The sequence below is a fragment of the Tiliqua scincoides genome, chromosome 1 (genome assembly GCF_035046505.1).
Source record: "Tiliqua scincoides isolate rTilSci1 chromosome 1, rTilSci1.hap2, whole genome shotgun sequence".
Taxonomy (NCBI): domain Eukaryota; kingdom Metazoa; phylum Chordata; class Lepidosauria; order Squamata; family Scincidae; genus Tiliqua; species Tiliqua scincoides.
Genome location: NC_089821.1, coordinates 25,006,996 through 25,022,054, shown reverse-complemented (window position 1 = coordinate 25,022,054; position 15,059 = coordinate 25,006,996). Strand labels below are relative to the sequence as shown.

Genomic DNA, 15,059 nt, shown 5'->3' with positions numbered 1-15,059 from the left:
ACAGTTGGTTTATCCAAATGGCATGGCACACTGTATATAATGGATGCAGGGAGGCAACTTTGGAAGATATACCTGTTTACCCCTCAATATTTGAAGATAAAGGGGAGAGAAGTTCAAGGCAGTGCTAGAGTATGAGACTGCACAGTCTTTCAAGAACTGAAGAAAAAAGTGTATTTCATAAAATGGCAAACTATTATGGGGAGAACAGAAAGCATTGATGCTTACATGACCAGCTCTGCATTTGATATAGGATGCACAAGGAACATATAGCCACTAAAGAAATATTTTATGCAAATCTAGAAAAAGGGTACAGGCCCTGTGTTGTTAGTTACTAGTAATGTCACAGACAGTATTCACTAGGTGCTTGTGACACAACCTGCTTATGCCCTGTACAAATTGATACACCAGCAGGGTGGGGGTACGGTTTTCTAGCAAACAAATATTGAACATTTCATTTATTGCATGTGCAGGTGTGCACACACACGTACAAAATATCATCAGGGAAGGCCCTTAAAGATTTAACAGCATGAAATACTCGCACATCTGTGCTATATCTCCCACCAAGGAAGCTGGTTTAATCAGTCAGCAATTTTGTACATTTTCTTGCATCTACAAACATTTTCTGCTGAAGAAATTTTAACAAGCTGAACAGGAATGAAAAGGCATCATAAATGATCTTAAACTTGCCAGCCGAGAGGATTGTGACTTCATGATTCACCAACAAACTGCTGATCTAAGTAGCCTGAGGAAAAGCAATCTAATAGTAACAAGCAGCCTTTACAGGCAGAGCTACATGTTACTTTGGGAAATAAATGTTTCTCACGTGTTCTTATGGATTAGCTGGAACACTAGGGATAAAGGGTGCATTTGCAGACAGAACTGGTGGGTGGGTGGGATACTTAATCCTCCCCTTCACCCCTTGCCCATTCTCATCCCCCAATTCATTCTCCCAACGAGGCTCATTTTTGCTTTCCAAGTTGGCTTTGAGGAAAAAATTGCTAGGAGGGAAGGGATATAGAAGAGAACTGGCAGCTATGGGTAAGGCTTAAGTATTACCTGCCAGTTTTTAGTGCTATGAAACAATCTGAAGTTTTTTGTATCTAATTCTGCCCCAGGTCCTATGATATCAGACTTTTCAGCACAAACACTATAGAATGACACTAATGTTATATTAATTTTTTTTCAGAACTTCTTATTCAAAATGATGCAATAGGACAGCTATAGTTCAAAAGCAACAGTTTGCTTGTTTTGTCACAACAGTGCTTTGTCAGAGACATATATATCACAGGTCAGATATGCCTGACTACTGTCAACCTCTCCAACAGCCCAATCCTGAGCTGCTCGGCACTCAGGGCTGTAGCGGCACCGAAATGACTGCTGCTGCATCCAATGGACACCAGGCAGCCGCTGGCAACTCCCAACGTACCCTCAGGGGGCTGGGACATTTGTCCCATTCCCCTGGGTAAGGGAAGAAGCCCTGCAATGGGGCTACTCAACTCTGCGCTGGCTATTTAGCGCAGAGTAAAGTACCCCATGATGGGTCGGGAGGTCAGATGCAGGGCTTTGGATCTGGAAGAACGGAGCTCTGCCAGTTCCAAATCCCTCCCACCCCAACCTGCTTTTCCCTCCCCCTCCCCCTGTCCTGTAACACCTCCCTCCCTACTCCCACTTACTGTTCTGCCGGACAGTGCTCACATGGAGCAGACAGTTTCCGGCCAATCTCCGACTGGTGCTGATCCAGCGTGGACTTGTGCTGAGCCAGCTCAGGCACTGGGGCAGCACTGACTGTCACAGATGTGACTTATGGCATGTTTGTGGCAGTGTGTACTGGCGGTGGGCCCGTGCTAGCCTTTCAGGATTGGGCTCCAAGTCCAGTTGAGCTATACAACCCAGCCATTTCCCCAAAGCAGAGAACCCTTGGGAATATTTTCTCTCCCATTTAAATACCTGGTCTTGACATTTGGGACAGATCCACATGCCCTTGGGTATAGTTTTCAGAGGTGGGTCCAGACAGTCCAAGTGATATACACGTGAACATGTGTCACACATCAGCAACTGCCCACTTTTCCTGCAAACACTGCAAAAATCTTCATGGATATCACCCTACAAAATTGAGGGAAGGGGTAAAAGTCAAACAAGGGAAGGCAAAAATGCAAACTTTCAGCTTTGGAAATCTACATGCCTGTTCACGACAACATGTTCCATACAACATTTTCATATGGAATCCCAGACAGAACATTATCATGGCAAACAGAAGGAAAACTATTGAAGATGTCTGACGTATAACTAATTCCACCCTCCTTAGAAAAAACATCTCAGTGAATGCCTGTTGCCACAGTCTTTTTTTAAACTACCTTTTCTCTGCCCCAATACAATTTCAAACCGTTAAACGTACATCTTATTTGTCTCGTTTCCAATAAAAAGCATTTAGGTGCCTGGTGCAAGTCCCATAGTAAGGCATTGACTGAAGGTCACTAAAGCATCAATGCTATAGTAGTACTAGTAATGAGTCAGCACTAGAATTACAATACAGGCAGGTCCCTATATCTGCAGTTTCAATTATCTGCTGATCCATCTGCTCCCTTGCTCCCATTAGCATTATTTAAATGCTTACTGGGGCAAAAATGATGTCCCTTATACAGATCCTATAAGCATACAGGATTATAGTGACGTGCAAGCAGGCTGCCAGCAGCCTGTGCACTGCTATAAACTTGTTGAGGGAACTTGGCATGTTCAGCCTGGAGAAGAGAAAGCTGAGAGGGGATATGATAGCTCTCTTCAAATACCTAAAGGGCTGTCACATGGAAGAAAGGAATAATTTATTCTCAACTGTCTCTGAAAGTAGAACTAGAACCAATGGGTAGAAACTGCAAGAGAGAAGATTTTGATTAGACATCAGGAAAAAATTCCTGACGGTAAGGGCGTTTCGGCAGTGGAACAGATTGCCGAAAGAGGTGGTGGACTCTCCCTCACTTGAGATATTTAAGCAGAGGCTCAACAAGCACCTGTTGGAGATGCTCTAAGAGGATTTCCTGCCTAATGTAGGGGGTTGGACTAGATGACCTACTGGACCTCTTCCAACTCTACGATTCTACGCTTATAGCGACCTTTTTACAAAGATCATTTTTGCCCAGTAAGCATTTTAATAATGCTAACAGTTGTAGGGGGCGCTATCAATATAGGCATCCGCATAGATGTGGTTTCTATATCCATGGGACGGGAGTCCCCAGAACTGATCCCCCACAGCTATGGGGCACTGAATCATGTTTGTACACAACAGACTGAAATAGATACCTGGTATATCAGTCTTTGATTACTTTTTTTTTTTTTTTTATAAACAAGGAAGATGTCTGTTCAAGTGCTGGTAAAGGGGAAGCACGCAGCCTAAAGCTGAAAAATAAACAACAGTTCACAAAATAGCTGACCATTGCTAGAGGGGAAGAGGTAGCCTTGCAGGTGCTTACTGATGTTTTGTTTCTTTTAAAAGGTTATATGGCTATACTGATCAGTCTATAAAATTTTAACGTCTACAGGAAACACTGAGTGAGGTCACTGGAGATGTGGACTGGAATTTCACCAGTATGTGAATGATGCTCAGCCTTGTCTTTTGTTTCCATCATACAATCACAAGAAGGCAGTGGAACAGATGTTTGATTATCGTTTTGGAATGGATGACAGTGACCCAAATGAAGCTTAGTCCAGATAAGACGCCAATATAGTCAGTAGGAAAGAGTGTTCAGCCTATCCTGGATAGGGTTGCACTCTCTTTGAGACAGCAAGTTCACTGTTTGGCTATACTCCTCAATCTATCTCTGCTTATGACATATAGGTTACACTGATGGCCAGGAGTTTCATCAACTTCATCTGGTATGGCAACTGACACTCTTCCTGGAGAAGTTTGACTCTTCCACTATAATTCTTGTTCAAGTCACTTTCACGTTGGATTACTGTCATCAACTCTATGTGGATCTACTCTTGGACACTCCAGAAACACCAACTGGCCTAAAATACAGTGGTATGATTGCTATCTAGGTTAGCAGGATGGACCATATTAGGTGACTCTTCTGTCAGTTTTACTGGCTACCAATAAATTTTAGGGTTCAATTCAAGGTGCTGATTTTGGCCTTTAGAGCCCTAAATGACCTAAGGACCAGAGTCTTTCAGGAATAGCCTCCTCCCTCATGAACCAGCTTTGGAACTGCACTAAGTTTCTGAGGTCCTCCTTGTGGTCCACTACTGATGTTGGTTTGGTTGATAGAAATGAAAGAACAATTCTATGGCAGCACACACACTTTCAAACGCTCTCTTCAGAGAGGCACAGTTGGTCTCCCCAATGTATACTTTTAAATGGGCACTTAAGACAGTTTCAAGGGCAATTTTAATTACATCTTTTAAGATTGGTTCTTTTTACAGCTTCTGCCTTGTTTGCTCTGTGCTTTTATTTTATTCTATATTTTGGAATCTGGATTATTGTAAACTGCCCTGCATCTGCTTTGCAGAGAAAGGCAAGATTTCTTTTATTCTAAATAAATGATCAATCATAAAATGCTACAGATATTGGAAATAGAGGTGTATGCCAATTTTGACCACTGACATTGAACACAACACTCTAAATCACAACAAACAAACTAAATGTGGGAGATGGAAGGGAAGAGGGAGAGATGGGAGAAGAAAACCAACATTTTCCACTGGCACAAGTACTTTGATTTGCATGTTAGGAAAATGCAATATGTCTGTAACATCCCTACAGCTTGAAGGAAGGCAACTGCTTCCTCTGCAACAAATGAGCAAAACCTGCACACTGTCTGGAAAGGCAACTCAAACTGCATTCTCAAACCCTCTTAGAATGTGAGAACAAAGTTCCATCTGGGTTTTATCTCTTACCCACAGACTTTTCTAAGAGATACAGAGGGAGGACTGTTTACGTTACAAATACCATTTTAAGTACTTAGATTTCACATGCATCATCCTTTCAATATTCTAGAAATAGAATGCTCTTGTTTGCAAAATTAAAGGCAATGCACAACTTTGATCCTCAATACAACTTTAAACTTGGCATAGTACTAGAGAATAACTCTAGTTTAACTCCAATCCATTAAGAGCCACACTCATTTCTGATTCATCACAATTAACCTGGTCCTTTTGACAAAAGAGAGGGATATCACTGCCTTTTCCAGATCAAAGAGAAAATGCTGGTCTAAGTTGCAAACCATTAACATCAAGAAAATTTTAGACCAGCAGTTCCCAAATACTAGGTTGCAACCTAATTTTTGGTGGGTTGTGAAACTTAGCAGCTGATAGCTGACAAGAAAAATGTATTGAACCCTATGGAAAGTGAAATGGAGCCACACGTGCACATTTACTTGTGAGCAGGCAAATGTAACCTGGCTTCTACCAAAGGCCAGGTGAAGGGAATGCGAGGCCACCAGAATGGTCCCAATCTGATGAACGTGGAGCTCAACAAAGATACCAGAAGGCGATATCCACCCCCCCATAGTAAAAGGGATCAAAACAGAGCCTTGAGCAGCTGATAAAGTGACACTTTTTTTCACAGTCTCGTAAAGCTAGAGCGTCATTTTAAAAAGCGGGTTCCGGTGGTAAAACATCTGGGAAACACTAATCTAGAATCCGTAGTGGCAGCTTAATAGTCAGGTTCATTCTGCTCTGTATTATTCTTTTAAACTTTCCCCTTTATTAACTACTACAATTGGGGGATTCTACAATTATTTTACTGGGTTGATTCAACCGATACACAAATGGCCAAGGCCATTTTGTTACTTCTGTCTCTATTTCTGCCTGCCATTGCCATCTTACGGTTGCTATTTTTATCTGCAGATCATTGCACAGAAGGACAAAAAGCGAAAAACTGTTAAAAAGAACAGAAATATACATTTTGATCAACTGAAGGCTGCACTGGCAGCTTGCTACACCTGAGACCCCATGTCTGAAACTCACTTGAAAATTTCACACATAAAGGAAAAGATCTGTAGGAAAGGAAATGGCCCACCCTCTTTAAACTATGGCATTCAATCTTCCATCACAACCTGAGCAATGGTGGGATGAACCACTGCTCAAAAATTTGCTTTGAAGTTGCCAGTCATTTCCCACTGCCTTACATGCTGGTAGGCATGCTTTTATTAGGACAATGCATTAGATGTCTGAAGCTAAAGCACCAACCACTGGAAAAATATTACCCAAACGAACTGGCTGAGGTTTAAGCTTTCCTATTCCATGAAAGGTTTTACTCTGATGTGAACACTTCTCCTTCATTTAATTTCTAAGGTAAACTTGCTTCTAAGGTAAAACTGACTTCGGAATCATCACTCTCTTGAAGCTCTTTTGACATATGCTTTCACTGCAAATTCTTCAAAACAAATGATTAATGGACGTTTGCTTAAAACCTTTGCTGTTAAAGACTATTTTGTGTTAGTTGTAGTTTCAACCCAGTTAAACTTTCATGCCCTTCCTGAATTGTTATGATTAAGATTCCACTCTTATGTGTACTGCCCACTGGCCACATGCCTACCATGCTGATGCTGACTGCCATAAAGCAGTCCAGTGCCAGTTGCAGAAGGTGCTCTGACAGCATGCTTCTTGGAGCAGGTATATCAGTGGGAGAGGCAGAAGGGAGGGGGATAGAAAGATTGGGGGTGGGATCAATAGTGCAAGCAGCACCGATATTCTGCCTCCCTTCCCAGATCCACATGAACCTGCACCACCTGTTTAGCTAGTGCAGGTCTGAATAGACCCCCCCCCCCCACATGCAGCTGAGGCTAACCCCCTGACAAGGGAACATTTGTTCTCTTAGCCGAAGGAAACCTCCAAAACTACCCCTCCCACCACAGGATGCAGCAGTCACTATTTCGGAGATGCTACGTTGGTGGAAGGGCAATGGAAAGGATTGTGAGACTAGGAAACCTTCCTTGCTCCTTTTGAAATTTCAGAGAAGATGAATAGGAAGCACAAAAAAAGATAGATTTCCTCTACAATCTTTTGAAGTTCTCCATCGGCATGGAACCTAAGCCTACTGACTGTCTTCTTCACCAGCTGGCTCAAGTGGTGGTTAAAGACATTCAAAGTCCAGTCCTACCTAAATCCCCATGTGGTGATGTGAGGATAATGCTGCCTCATGCAGGTGATTTTTGGCTTGGAGTAAGTCTCCCTGCCCAAGGATAAGCCCCAGCAGCCATAATGGGTCAACTTGGATCTGCGCTAGCTGTATCACTGATGCACGTCTGTGTTGAACCTTGTAGGCGGATCAGGTCCAGGAAAGGAGTCTGGATGTGGCGTGACCTGGTGCTGCCAATCCCACACCCTCCCAGGTCCAATCAGCCCATCCCCCACTTCATCTCATCCTAATTTCACCCTTACGCTGGACTTAACTGGTCCAGCGAGCTTCCCTATGGCTGCAAGTGCATACAAGAAGGCTCTAGCTTTTCTGATGGCGAGCTGGCTCTCTGCACTGTCACAAAGCGCTTTATGGCACTGCACACCAGTGAAACATGTGTTCCACTGGCATGTTTTTTAGTAAGGATTGGGCAATCAGAAGTGTATAAAGTTATGAAGTACCATGAAACAGGATCCTCCACAGAGCCACATCAAATAAGGAGATCAAAAGCAAACTTCTAAAGGAAGGGATGCATTCACATGATGTGTATGTGCTTTGAAAGATAAACAATAAGCATTCTGACTATTGAAGGACACTTTAGTTATATCATAACTGAAAGTTCAGAATGTTATCTAAATGTGAGGATGCAAATCTTGGACTGTTTCCCAAACTTAGTCCTAGTGCCTCGACTGTCACTGTCTTACCCAATGGTGCAAAAAAAAAAATGTTGATATAGTTGTAGATTTGGCTAGTCACAGCTGCTACAATAATAAGGCCACAGATACATTCATGTAAGCTAGGGCAATCCTCAAGTTGCTTATTTCATCAACGAGCGGTACAAACTCTCAAATCAGCAGCATCGAAAGCACCCTTGAAGCACATTTAACCCCCTCCAGAACATAAACTTAAGTTACAAATTGTCTGATTGTATGTAAAATGTATTCATTAGTTGGATCTTACAATAGCCATGGAGCTATTTAAGATGAGGAAACAAAGGTGCAGAGATGTGATGAGACTCGATCAAGGTTGTGAAACCAGACTTATAAGAAGGGTGGATTTTTCCAGAATTTCCATTTTATGACGAGGGTAGGTTTTCCCGCCCAAGTAATTGAAAGTTACCAGACAATAAATTGTGGTTTAGATCAGTTGAGAGCTAGATCACCTTCAGTTCGACAACAGCTTGTAGTAAATGGGTAGAGTAGGCAACTTGACAAAAGGATAAGGGCAACTGATGACACTAAGTCACAGAAAAGAATACAAAGTATGCAGAAATCTATGGAAGATACGGAGCTGCCAAGTGCTGGTGACTACAATCACTCCTACAACTTTCAGTCTTCATTAATCCTTGAGCTACTTAATGTGTTCCTTCTTCCTTTACTGATTCAATAAGCAACATTAGTTGTTTTTAAGGCTTCCATATGACAGGATTCATTCTCCTCCTGCTATTACATTGCTGAAATATGAGCACAACATTTTTTCCACAGAATTACCCTCGCTATATGTTTGGTGAAAAACTGCCATATCTACAACATTCCAACTGCTTTGTGAATGCCACTGTACTTGGCACAGAATGTATCTACCATTCAGAGTGAGGATGGGGAGGGCAGGTAGAAGTTGTACAAGTGCAGGGGCCTGAAGAAGTTGGTTGTTTTGGTGTGGTTTACCTTAGCAATAGCATATTTCAAGAAACAAATTCTGAGCTCTTAACATGACTAGCTCTGCATGGTCTCTTCAAACAGCAAACCTTTCAGCAAGAATTACTTACGTCTGTGGAGTTGGGGCTGGGCAGGGACACAGGCTGAACAGTTGCGGGGAAAGTAAATGTGGTCTCTGTCTTTTCATTTTCAGGGGAGTCAGGATGACTGGACAGAGGGGATGTGGGGGTCAGAACCCCAAACCCCAGCACCGTGTTGTATTTAGGTGGACGACCTATACATTAACAAAAGGGAACAAAAAAGGGGGAAATAATCTTACATACCTTTGGCCAGTGCTCCTCATTGGCTAGCATGAAAAAGGAAGTGATGTAGTACAGAGAGGAAGTTAGTGTAATAGTCACAAGTGAGAGAAAGACAAGCAAAGATTTTAAAGCTATTTTAAGATACATACAAGAAAGATTGTACAAGGAAGGCATGTATTACAAGGGAGAAAACATGCATCTTCAGAAGGTCAAAGAACACAACCAAGACAATTTAAGACAGGGAATTATATCTCCTCCTCCCCCCCCCCCCCACTCCTAATGGTGACCAGAGAAAATCTGTCAGGGTTTCTATCACCTTGATTTATCCAGATATCTCCCATCACACAGTCTTGCCTTTTCTAAGTTTCTTTACTCCTTGAGATAGATAACTTGAAGACTCTCTCAAAGAATAGGTATGCTGTTTTCATTTGGGCAGGAATTTGGAGGCTGAAGTTAACTCTGAGTTTTATTTAAATATAATCCCCCCTCCCATAAATAATCCTAAACCTCAATTGTGAAGCATACATTTAAATATTACCTATTTGCTAAGAAAAGGTCAGAGTTCCACAAGAGCCAGAGGACATGCTGGCCTAAAAGCCCACCTAATTTTCTATCAGCATATGAAACTGTGGAGTACAGCCTAGGTGGAAGTGAGCCTCACCAAAACAGTCTAGCAGGTAAGAGAATTTTAAAAAGAACCACTTCACTGCCTGTGAAATGCTATATCTCACAAGTAAATGTGCTATTATTCTAACTGAAGCTGCAATGCACCATAAGATAACAATCATTATGTTTTGCATTACAGGTGATGCCTCTGTATCAGCGAGGGATCTGGAACTCCGTGGATACTGAAAACCACAGATAATGAAATCCACAGTTTTCAGAGCCCATCTGAGCTCTGAACGTAACTGGAGCAAGCCTCCAGTTGCGTCCAGAACTGTTCGGAAGCCCACAGAGGCCATGTGTGTCCACCCGCAGCCTATGCAGGTTTCACAATGCCTCCTAGAGGCAAAAAAAGTCGCTTCTCTTTTTTCGTCAAAAATGGAAGTGACATTTTAATGTCTCCAGACACAGGTCCGGTCACCTTTGGAGGGCTCAGGTTGGGCCAAGTCTGGCTGAATGTGGGTCTGAGGGACCCGTGTTTAGCCAGTTCAGCGGATGGAAAATCCACAGATAAATAGGCTCAACCTGTATTACTGCTCTGACTACTGAGGAGAAGCACATGCTCAGAGGAAAAAATCATGAAGAAATTTAAACAGTCAGCAAGCACAACTAGGGACTAGGGACTAAGAACACAGACTAAAGTATAGCCTTAAACAATCAAAAGAAACAGTGTTCTCTGTGCATAGTTACTAATTTGGTCTGGTGGAAAGCGGCTCCGAAGGCCCATGTCCTGTTTGTTTAAAGAATGTTAACAGTAATACAAAAACTCAACATGTGCACTGCTATCCTATTCTGCTTCTGGCCAGTACAAAAGTTCTGCAAGGAAAGAAAGGGTAATTTGAACATTTGGCATGTTGGTCAAATACTGATAGCTGAATCAATCAGTACCAGTTATGGTGTCAATTCAGGAAAAGGGAAAAAAGCCTACTCAATGTGACCTGCAATGAGATCATCATCTAATTTTTGAGATGCCAAAAGCTGCCAGATACTAAAAGGTTTTTATTTCTATCATTCTAGGTAGGATGTAATATAAAAGACATTTGACTGAAATTCTGAGTCCCTTAATCACTCACTTGCTCTGATGCACTTGTGTGGATACACACTTTGCTATATACACACGATGCCTCAAGTTCACCACATTACACTTGGAATATGAAGGATTATTTTAAAATCACCAGTTATACAATTTGCATGACGTGCCCTTTGAAACAATGAACTGACTTGGTCACTTGTTTTTGAACAACACCAGGAGCAAAGGAAAATGTAAAGAAGTATTAAGAGGAATTAAAGCCACATATGCACACAATGTTCATCTCCGATATTTAGCACTGCATGAAGGCAGCAACTCAGCTCTGCTGTGCGACTGGTTGACTCCAAGAGCAGAGCAAAACTGTCGTTTTCAGACACAAGACCTACATGCTGGGAATGTTTTAGCAGCAAAAGTATTCATGGTGCCATCACATTCATCCTCTGACAATGTAAACCACTAGTATTTGACTGATTCTCTTGAATTTAATTATCCTATCAGCCACTAGGTCTTAAGCAGAGGGTTTTGACACAGAGTAAAAAAAAAAGGAGTCAAGGAAAAAGTGTTTTAGGAGGTCTATTCCTCTCAAAATTAACACAATTACAAATGCAACTCAAAGACGTTTCCTATAATACTAGATGCACTTTCCCATAACATTTTCTCCATTACAGAAGCAATACAGTTTGGATAGCTGACGAAGGGTGGATATTCCCTGTTACATTTTGTTATTGCTCCCTGTGTTAGCTCTGCTTCATAATCTGTTCCACCTGCCTTCTAGCTCAACTTGTAGAATTTCCAGAATTAATTTCAAAATCGGCCCTTGCATAGTTTGCCACAATTTTCTATGTACCTCTCTCTTCTCATTACAGATGCACACTAGTATACATAGCAGTAATACACAGTCCAGTCCTATTCATTCATCCCCTAATGAGGAGCATTTATGGAAGTCTGTAAGAACGTAAGAGCCCTACTGGATCAGGCCAAAGGCCTATCTAATCCAGCTTCCTGTATCTCACAGTGACCCACAAAATGCCTTATGGAGCACCCAAGACAACAATTTACGTGTATCCTGTCACCACTTCCTTGCATCTAGCAATCAGAGAAAGTCTACTTCTAAAACCAGGATGTTTGTGTATATCCATTATAGCTTGTAAACTGTGATGGACTTTTCCTCCATAAACCTGTCCAATCCTCTTTTAAAGGTACCTAGGCCAGATGCCATCACCACATTCTGTGGCAATGAGTTCCACAGATTAATTACACACTGGGAAAAGAAATAGGTGGTATGTCTCTGTGGCAAGAGTGGGGGGGGGGGTTCTACTCAGACTTGCACTACTTAAACAGCTGCTGCAGGTCCATGTGGAGGTTCAGGAAGGGGGTTAGGATTCAGCAGCCACCAGTACTGCAGTTCACCCAACTCCTGCTCCCATCCCCTTGCCCCATTCTGCCCTCCCCCACCCCCTCTCCTGCTGATTTACTTGTTCCAGTGAGCCACATAAGCAGCAATAACGCAGGTGGGAAGGCACAGGTCTTCTCATTGGTGCTCCCAGCAGCGTGCTGTCAGGGCACATTTTACGACTGGTACTGACTGTTTTACGGCAGTCAGTGCTAATGGAGGACCCATACTGAGATGGCCAGTAAGTGTAGGATTGGGCTCTAAATAATATTTTTCACTAAGATCATGCCACTGTATCAAGATTCATTTCTGTATGGTGTTTCAATCAATGAGAATAAACATGTACATATATCAATGTGCACCTGTAATCAGAAGGAGTGGGTGAGAAGTGAACTAAAAACTGTGACAACTGCACTAGTACAACAGTTTGAACCAAGTTTAGAAATCAAAAGAATGGTGGCTGATAAATACAGTCATGCTGCTTTGCAAACAGATTCAGATAATTCAGAAGTGAGGAGCAGTTCATAAGCATTTGTACACACAATATAAAGAACATTTTGGCTGTCACTTTAGTTCATTCAAATTCAAGTAACTCACCTTTTCACAAAATCTGGAAATTTATTAATTGTGCAGGGAGTAATTTCATAAACAGGGAGTTCACATAAAAGACCAATAAAACCATCTGTACTGTAATATGCTCCTTGCCAATTATGATGTCTGCCCAGCAGAGCATCTTATATCAATAGCTTTCCTCCTTCCTAGACAAATATGCAGCAAAGGACTTCAGAATCAAAGCCCAGTTAGCATACTGGCATTTCATTCTAGCCTAACTGCAGGCATAAAGCATCACAATCAGGGTGAGAATTCCTCCCTGATCCAAGACAATTTTCATGTAAGAATTTCCACTTTTTATATCTTCAACCTTGTCTGAAGAGAACACAGGAATTCTCTCAATCAAGCAATAGTCACATGATGCTCTGAAAGGTAACTGCCCAATATGACCATATCACATTTATGACAGGTACTCAGAACAAAAAAAAAAAAAAAAAAAAACCCCAGTTGCACATGTTTTCTTTCAATCCAAAGAAAGCAGAAGTATACAGCAAGGTGTTATACTAAGACACTCACCTCGTTTACGTGTCCCAGGATGCATTGTGCTGTTCAGATATGTGACTGCACTCTTCTTCCGCTTTACAGAGGGGGAAAAAAAGTAGTTAAATATTCTGGCAAGAATCATATCCAGCATAATACTACATATAAAATAAGTAACTTTTATAAAAACGTCTGGACTCACTAGGCACAACCTAGATGGGAAAAGATTTCATATATCTGTAACTGTTCTAAAGGATGAGAAACAAGGGGAAGGAAGTCTAAAGCAAGAATAACTGATTTCATTCACTGTTGCAAATCACTCTCCTTTCTTGAGCTAAAGCAGCCTCCTGCTAGCAAGGTTTCTGACAGCATTCTAGATGTATGAAATATAGGCATTGAGCAAAATTATTTTCAGTAAGAGACTGATACCTCAGGCTCAAAGACAGCTCCACTGTACACTGGATTTGCTGTTGTTCTTCGTTTCCTTTCTTGTCTTTTACTTTGTATTTCTTGGAGGGAAAAGGTAATTTGGTTAGAAATAAAAAAATCTGAAAAGCACACAAAGACCACATTATATAGTCTGGGTATGAGGAACTCTGGCTTCCTGATACGTTCTTTGCAGTGAAAAAAAGCTATATTATACAAAGTGGCTGGAAAATAAATAGGAAATGCATATTATCAGATTAGCTTAAGAAAGAACTGCTTACTCCTCCAAAGCAAGAACAGCTCTCAGCTGATATTTTTATCTGCCATGTTCTGAGTCACACAAGATTTGCTGTTGGGAATTTAGTCAAAAATAAACTATGAGGCTCTGCCATATATACACTGATGCGTGTTGAAATATTAATTATGACAAGGGACAATACAGTTTATAGAGATGTGCGAAAATCTATTTACTCCACTTATAACCTGTCTCGCTCTGTGTAATGAGCCTAAGGCAAGTGTCAATTTACCACCAAAAACTTAAAGCAAAGACAGAACAACTGTAAAAGATGAAATACTTTGAAGGAAAACCAGAACACTAATGAGATTTTACACTCTAACACAGCATCTCCAAGCTAGAGACTGCTGCACAACAGGAAAGAGGTTCCCTGTGTGATCGGTGCTTACCGTTCCAACAGGGAGCCATCCTTTCCTGCCGCCGATATTCCCCAAACCAAGCTCCAGCCCTCTGCTCCTGCCCAGAAATCTGGGCACAGTGGCTGCTGGGGCAATGGGACCCACAAGCAGTGGGCCAGAGTTCAGTTTGGGAGAGATTGGCAGCGGGGAAGGATGGCTCCCCACAGAATGGTAAGCACCATTTGACGCAGGAGAGGGAAAAGGCAGGGCATTGGATCAGGCCCGGGGTCTGGAGAGCACTACTCTAACATAGAGGAAAGAAAGTACTCTAAGCAGAAATATTTGAAAGTTTTAGTTCAAGTCCAGAGCTCAAACATATATGTATGCTGCTCAGTTCTTTGCATGTTTACTTGTAAATAAATTCCATTATGTTGAAAGGCGCTAACTCCTAGAGAGTCAGCCTTTCATTGCAAGCCTATGCACAGTTACTTGAGAGTGAACTTCACTGAAACTTCTGAATAGGTACGCATAGGACTGCACCACACGTTATTTTGCTTACCTTCTAGATGGTCATGTGTAACCAATCCAAGAGACACCATGAAGGCAAGTTTCTGTATCAAATAAAGAAAGTGGAAAACCCATTCCAATCACAATTATAAGAGGAACTACATATTGAGGTAACTTAGTAGTGAAGTCATTCTTAGAAATTATACTTATTTGTATTTCTTCAACATTTTTCACATGCTTCAAAAACACT

General features: G+C 41.7%; 1 protein-coding gene across 5 annotated transcripts in view; it reads right to left on the bottom strand.

The window, feature by feature from the left end:
• Positions 1–15,059, bottom strand: part of PHF21A (PHD finger protein 21A) — a 162,283-nt gene that overhangs the window by 4,631 nt on the left and 142,593 nt on the right. For 3 of the 5 annotated variants that reach the window (XM_066630419.1, XM_066630412.1, XM_066630427.1), the window contains 5 exons: positions 14,862–14,913; positions 13,673–13,752; positions 13,280–13,340; positions 8,874–9,037; positions 1,948–2,103 (listed from right to left, as the gene is read on the bottom strand). In XM_066630419.1, coding sequence (XP_066486516.1) covers positions 1,948–2,103; positions 8,874–9,037; positions 13,280–13,340; positions 13,673–13,752; positions 14,862–14,913 — 513 coding nt within the window. Of the gene's footprint in view, positions 1–1,947; positions 2,104–8,873; positions 9,038–9,086; positions 9,110–13,279; positions 13,341–13,672; positions 13,753–14,861; positions 14,914–15,059 lie in introns of all 5 variants that reach the window. The other 2 variants (XM_066630440.1, XM_066630433.1) reach the window with 1 other exon arrangement.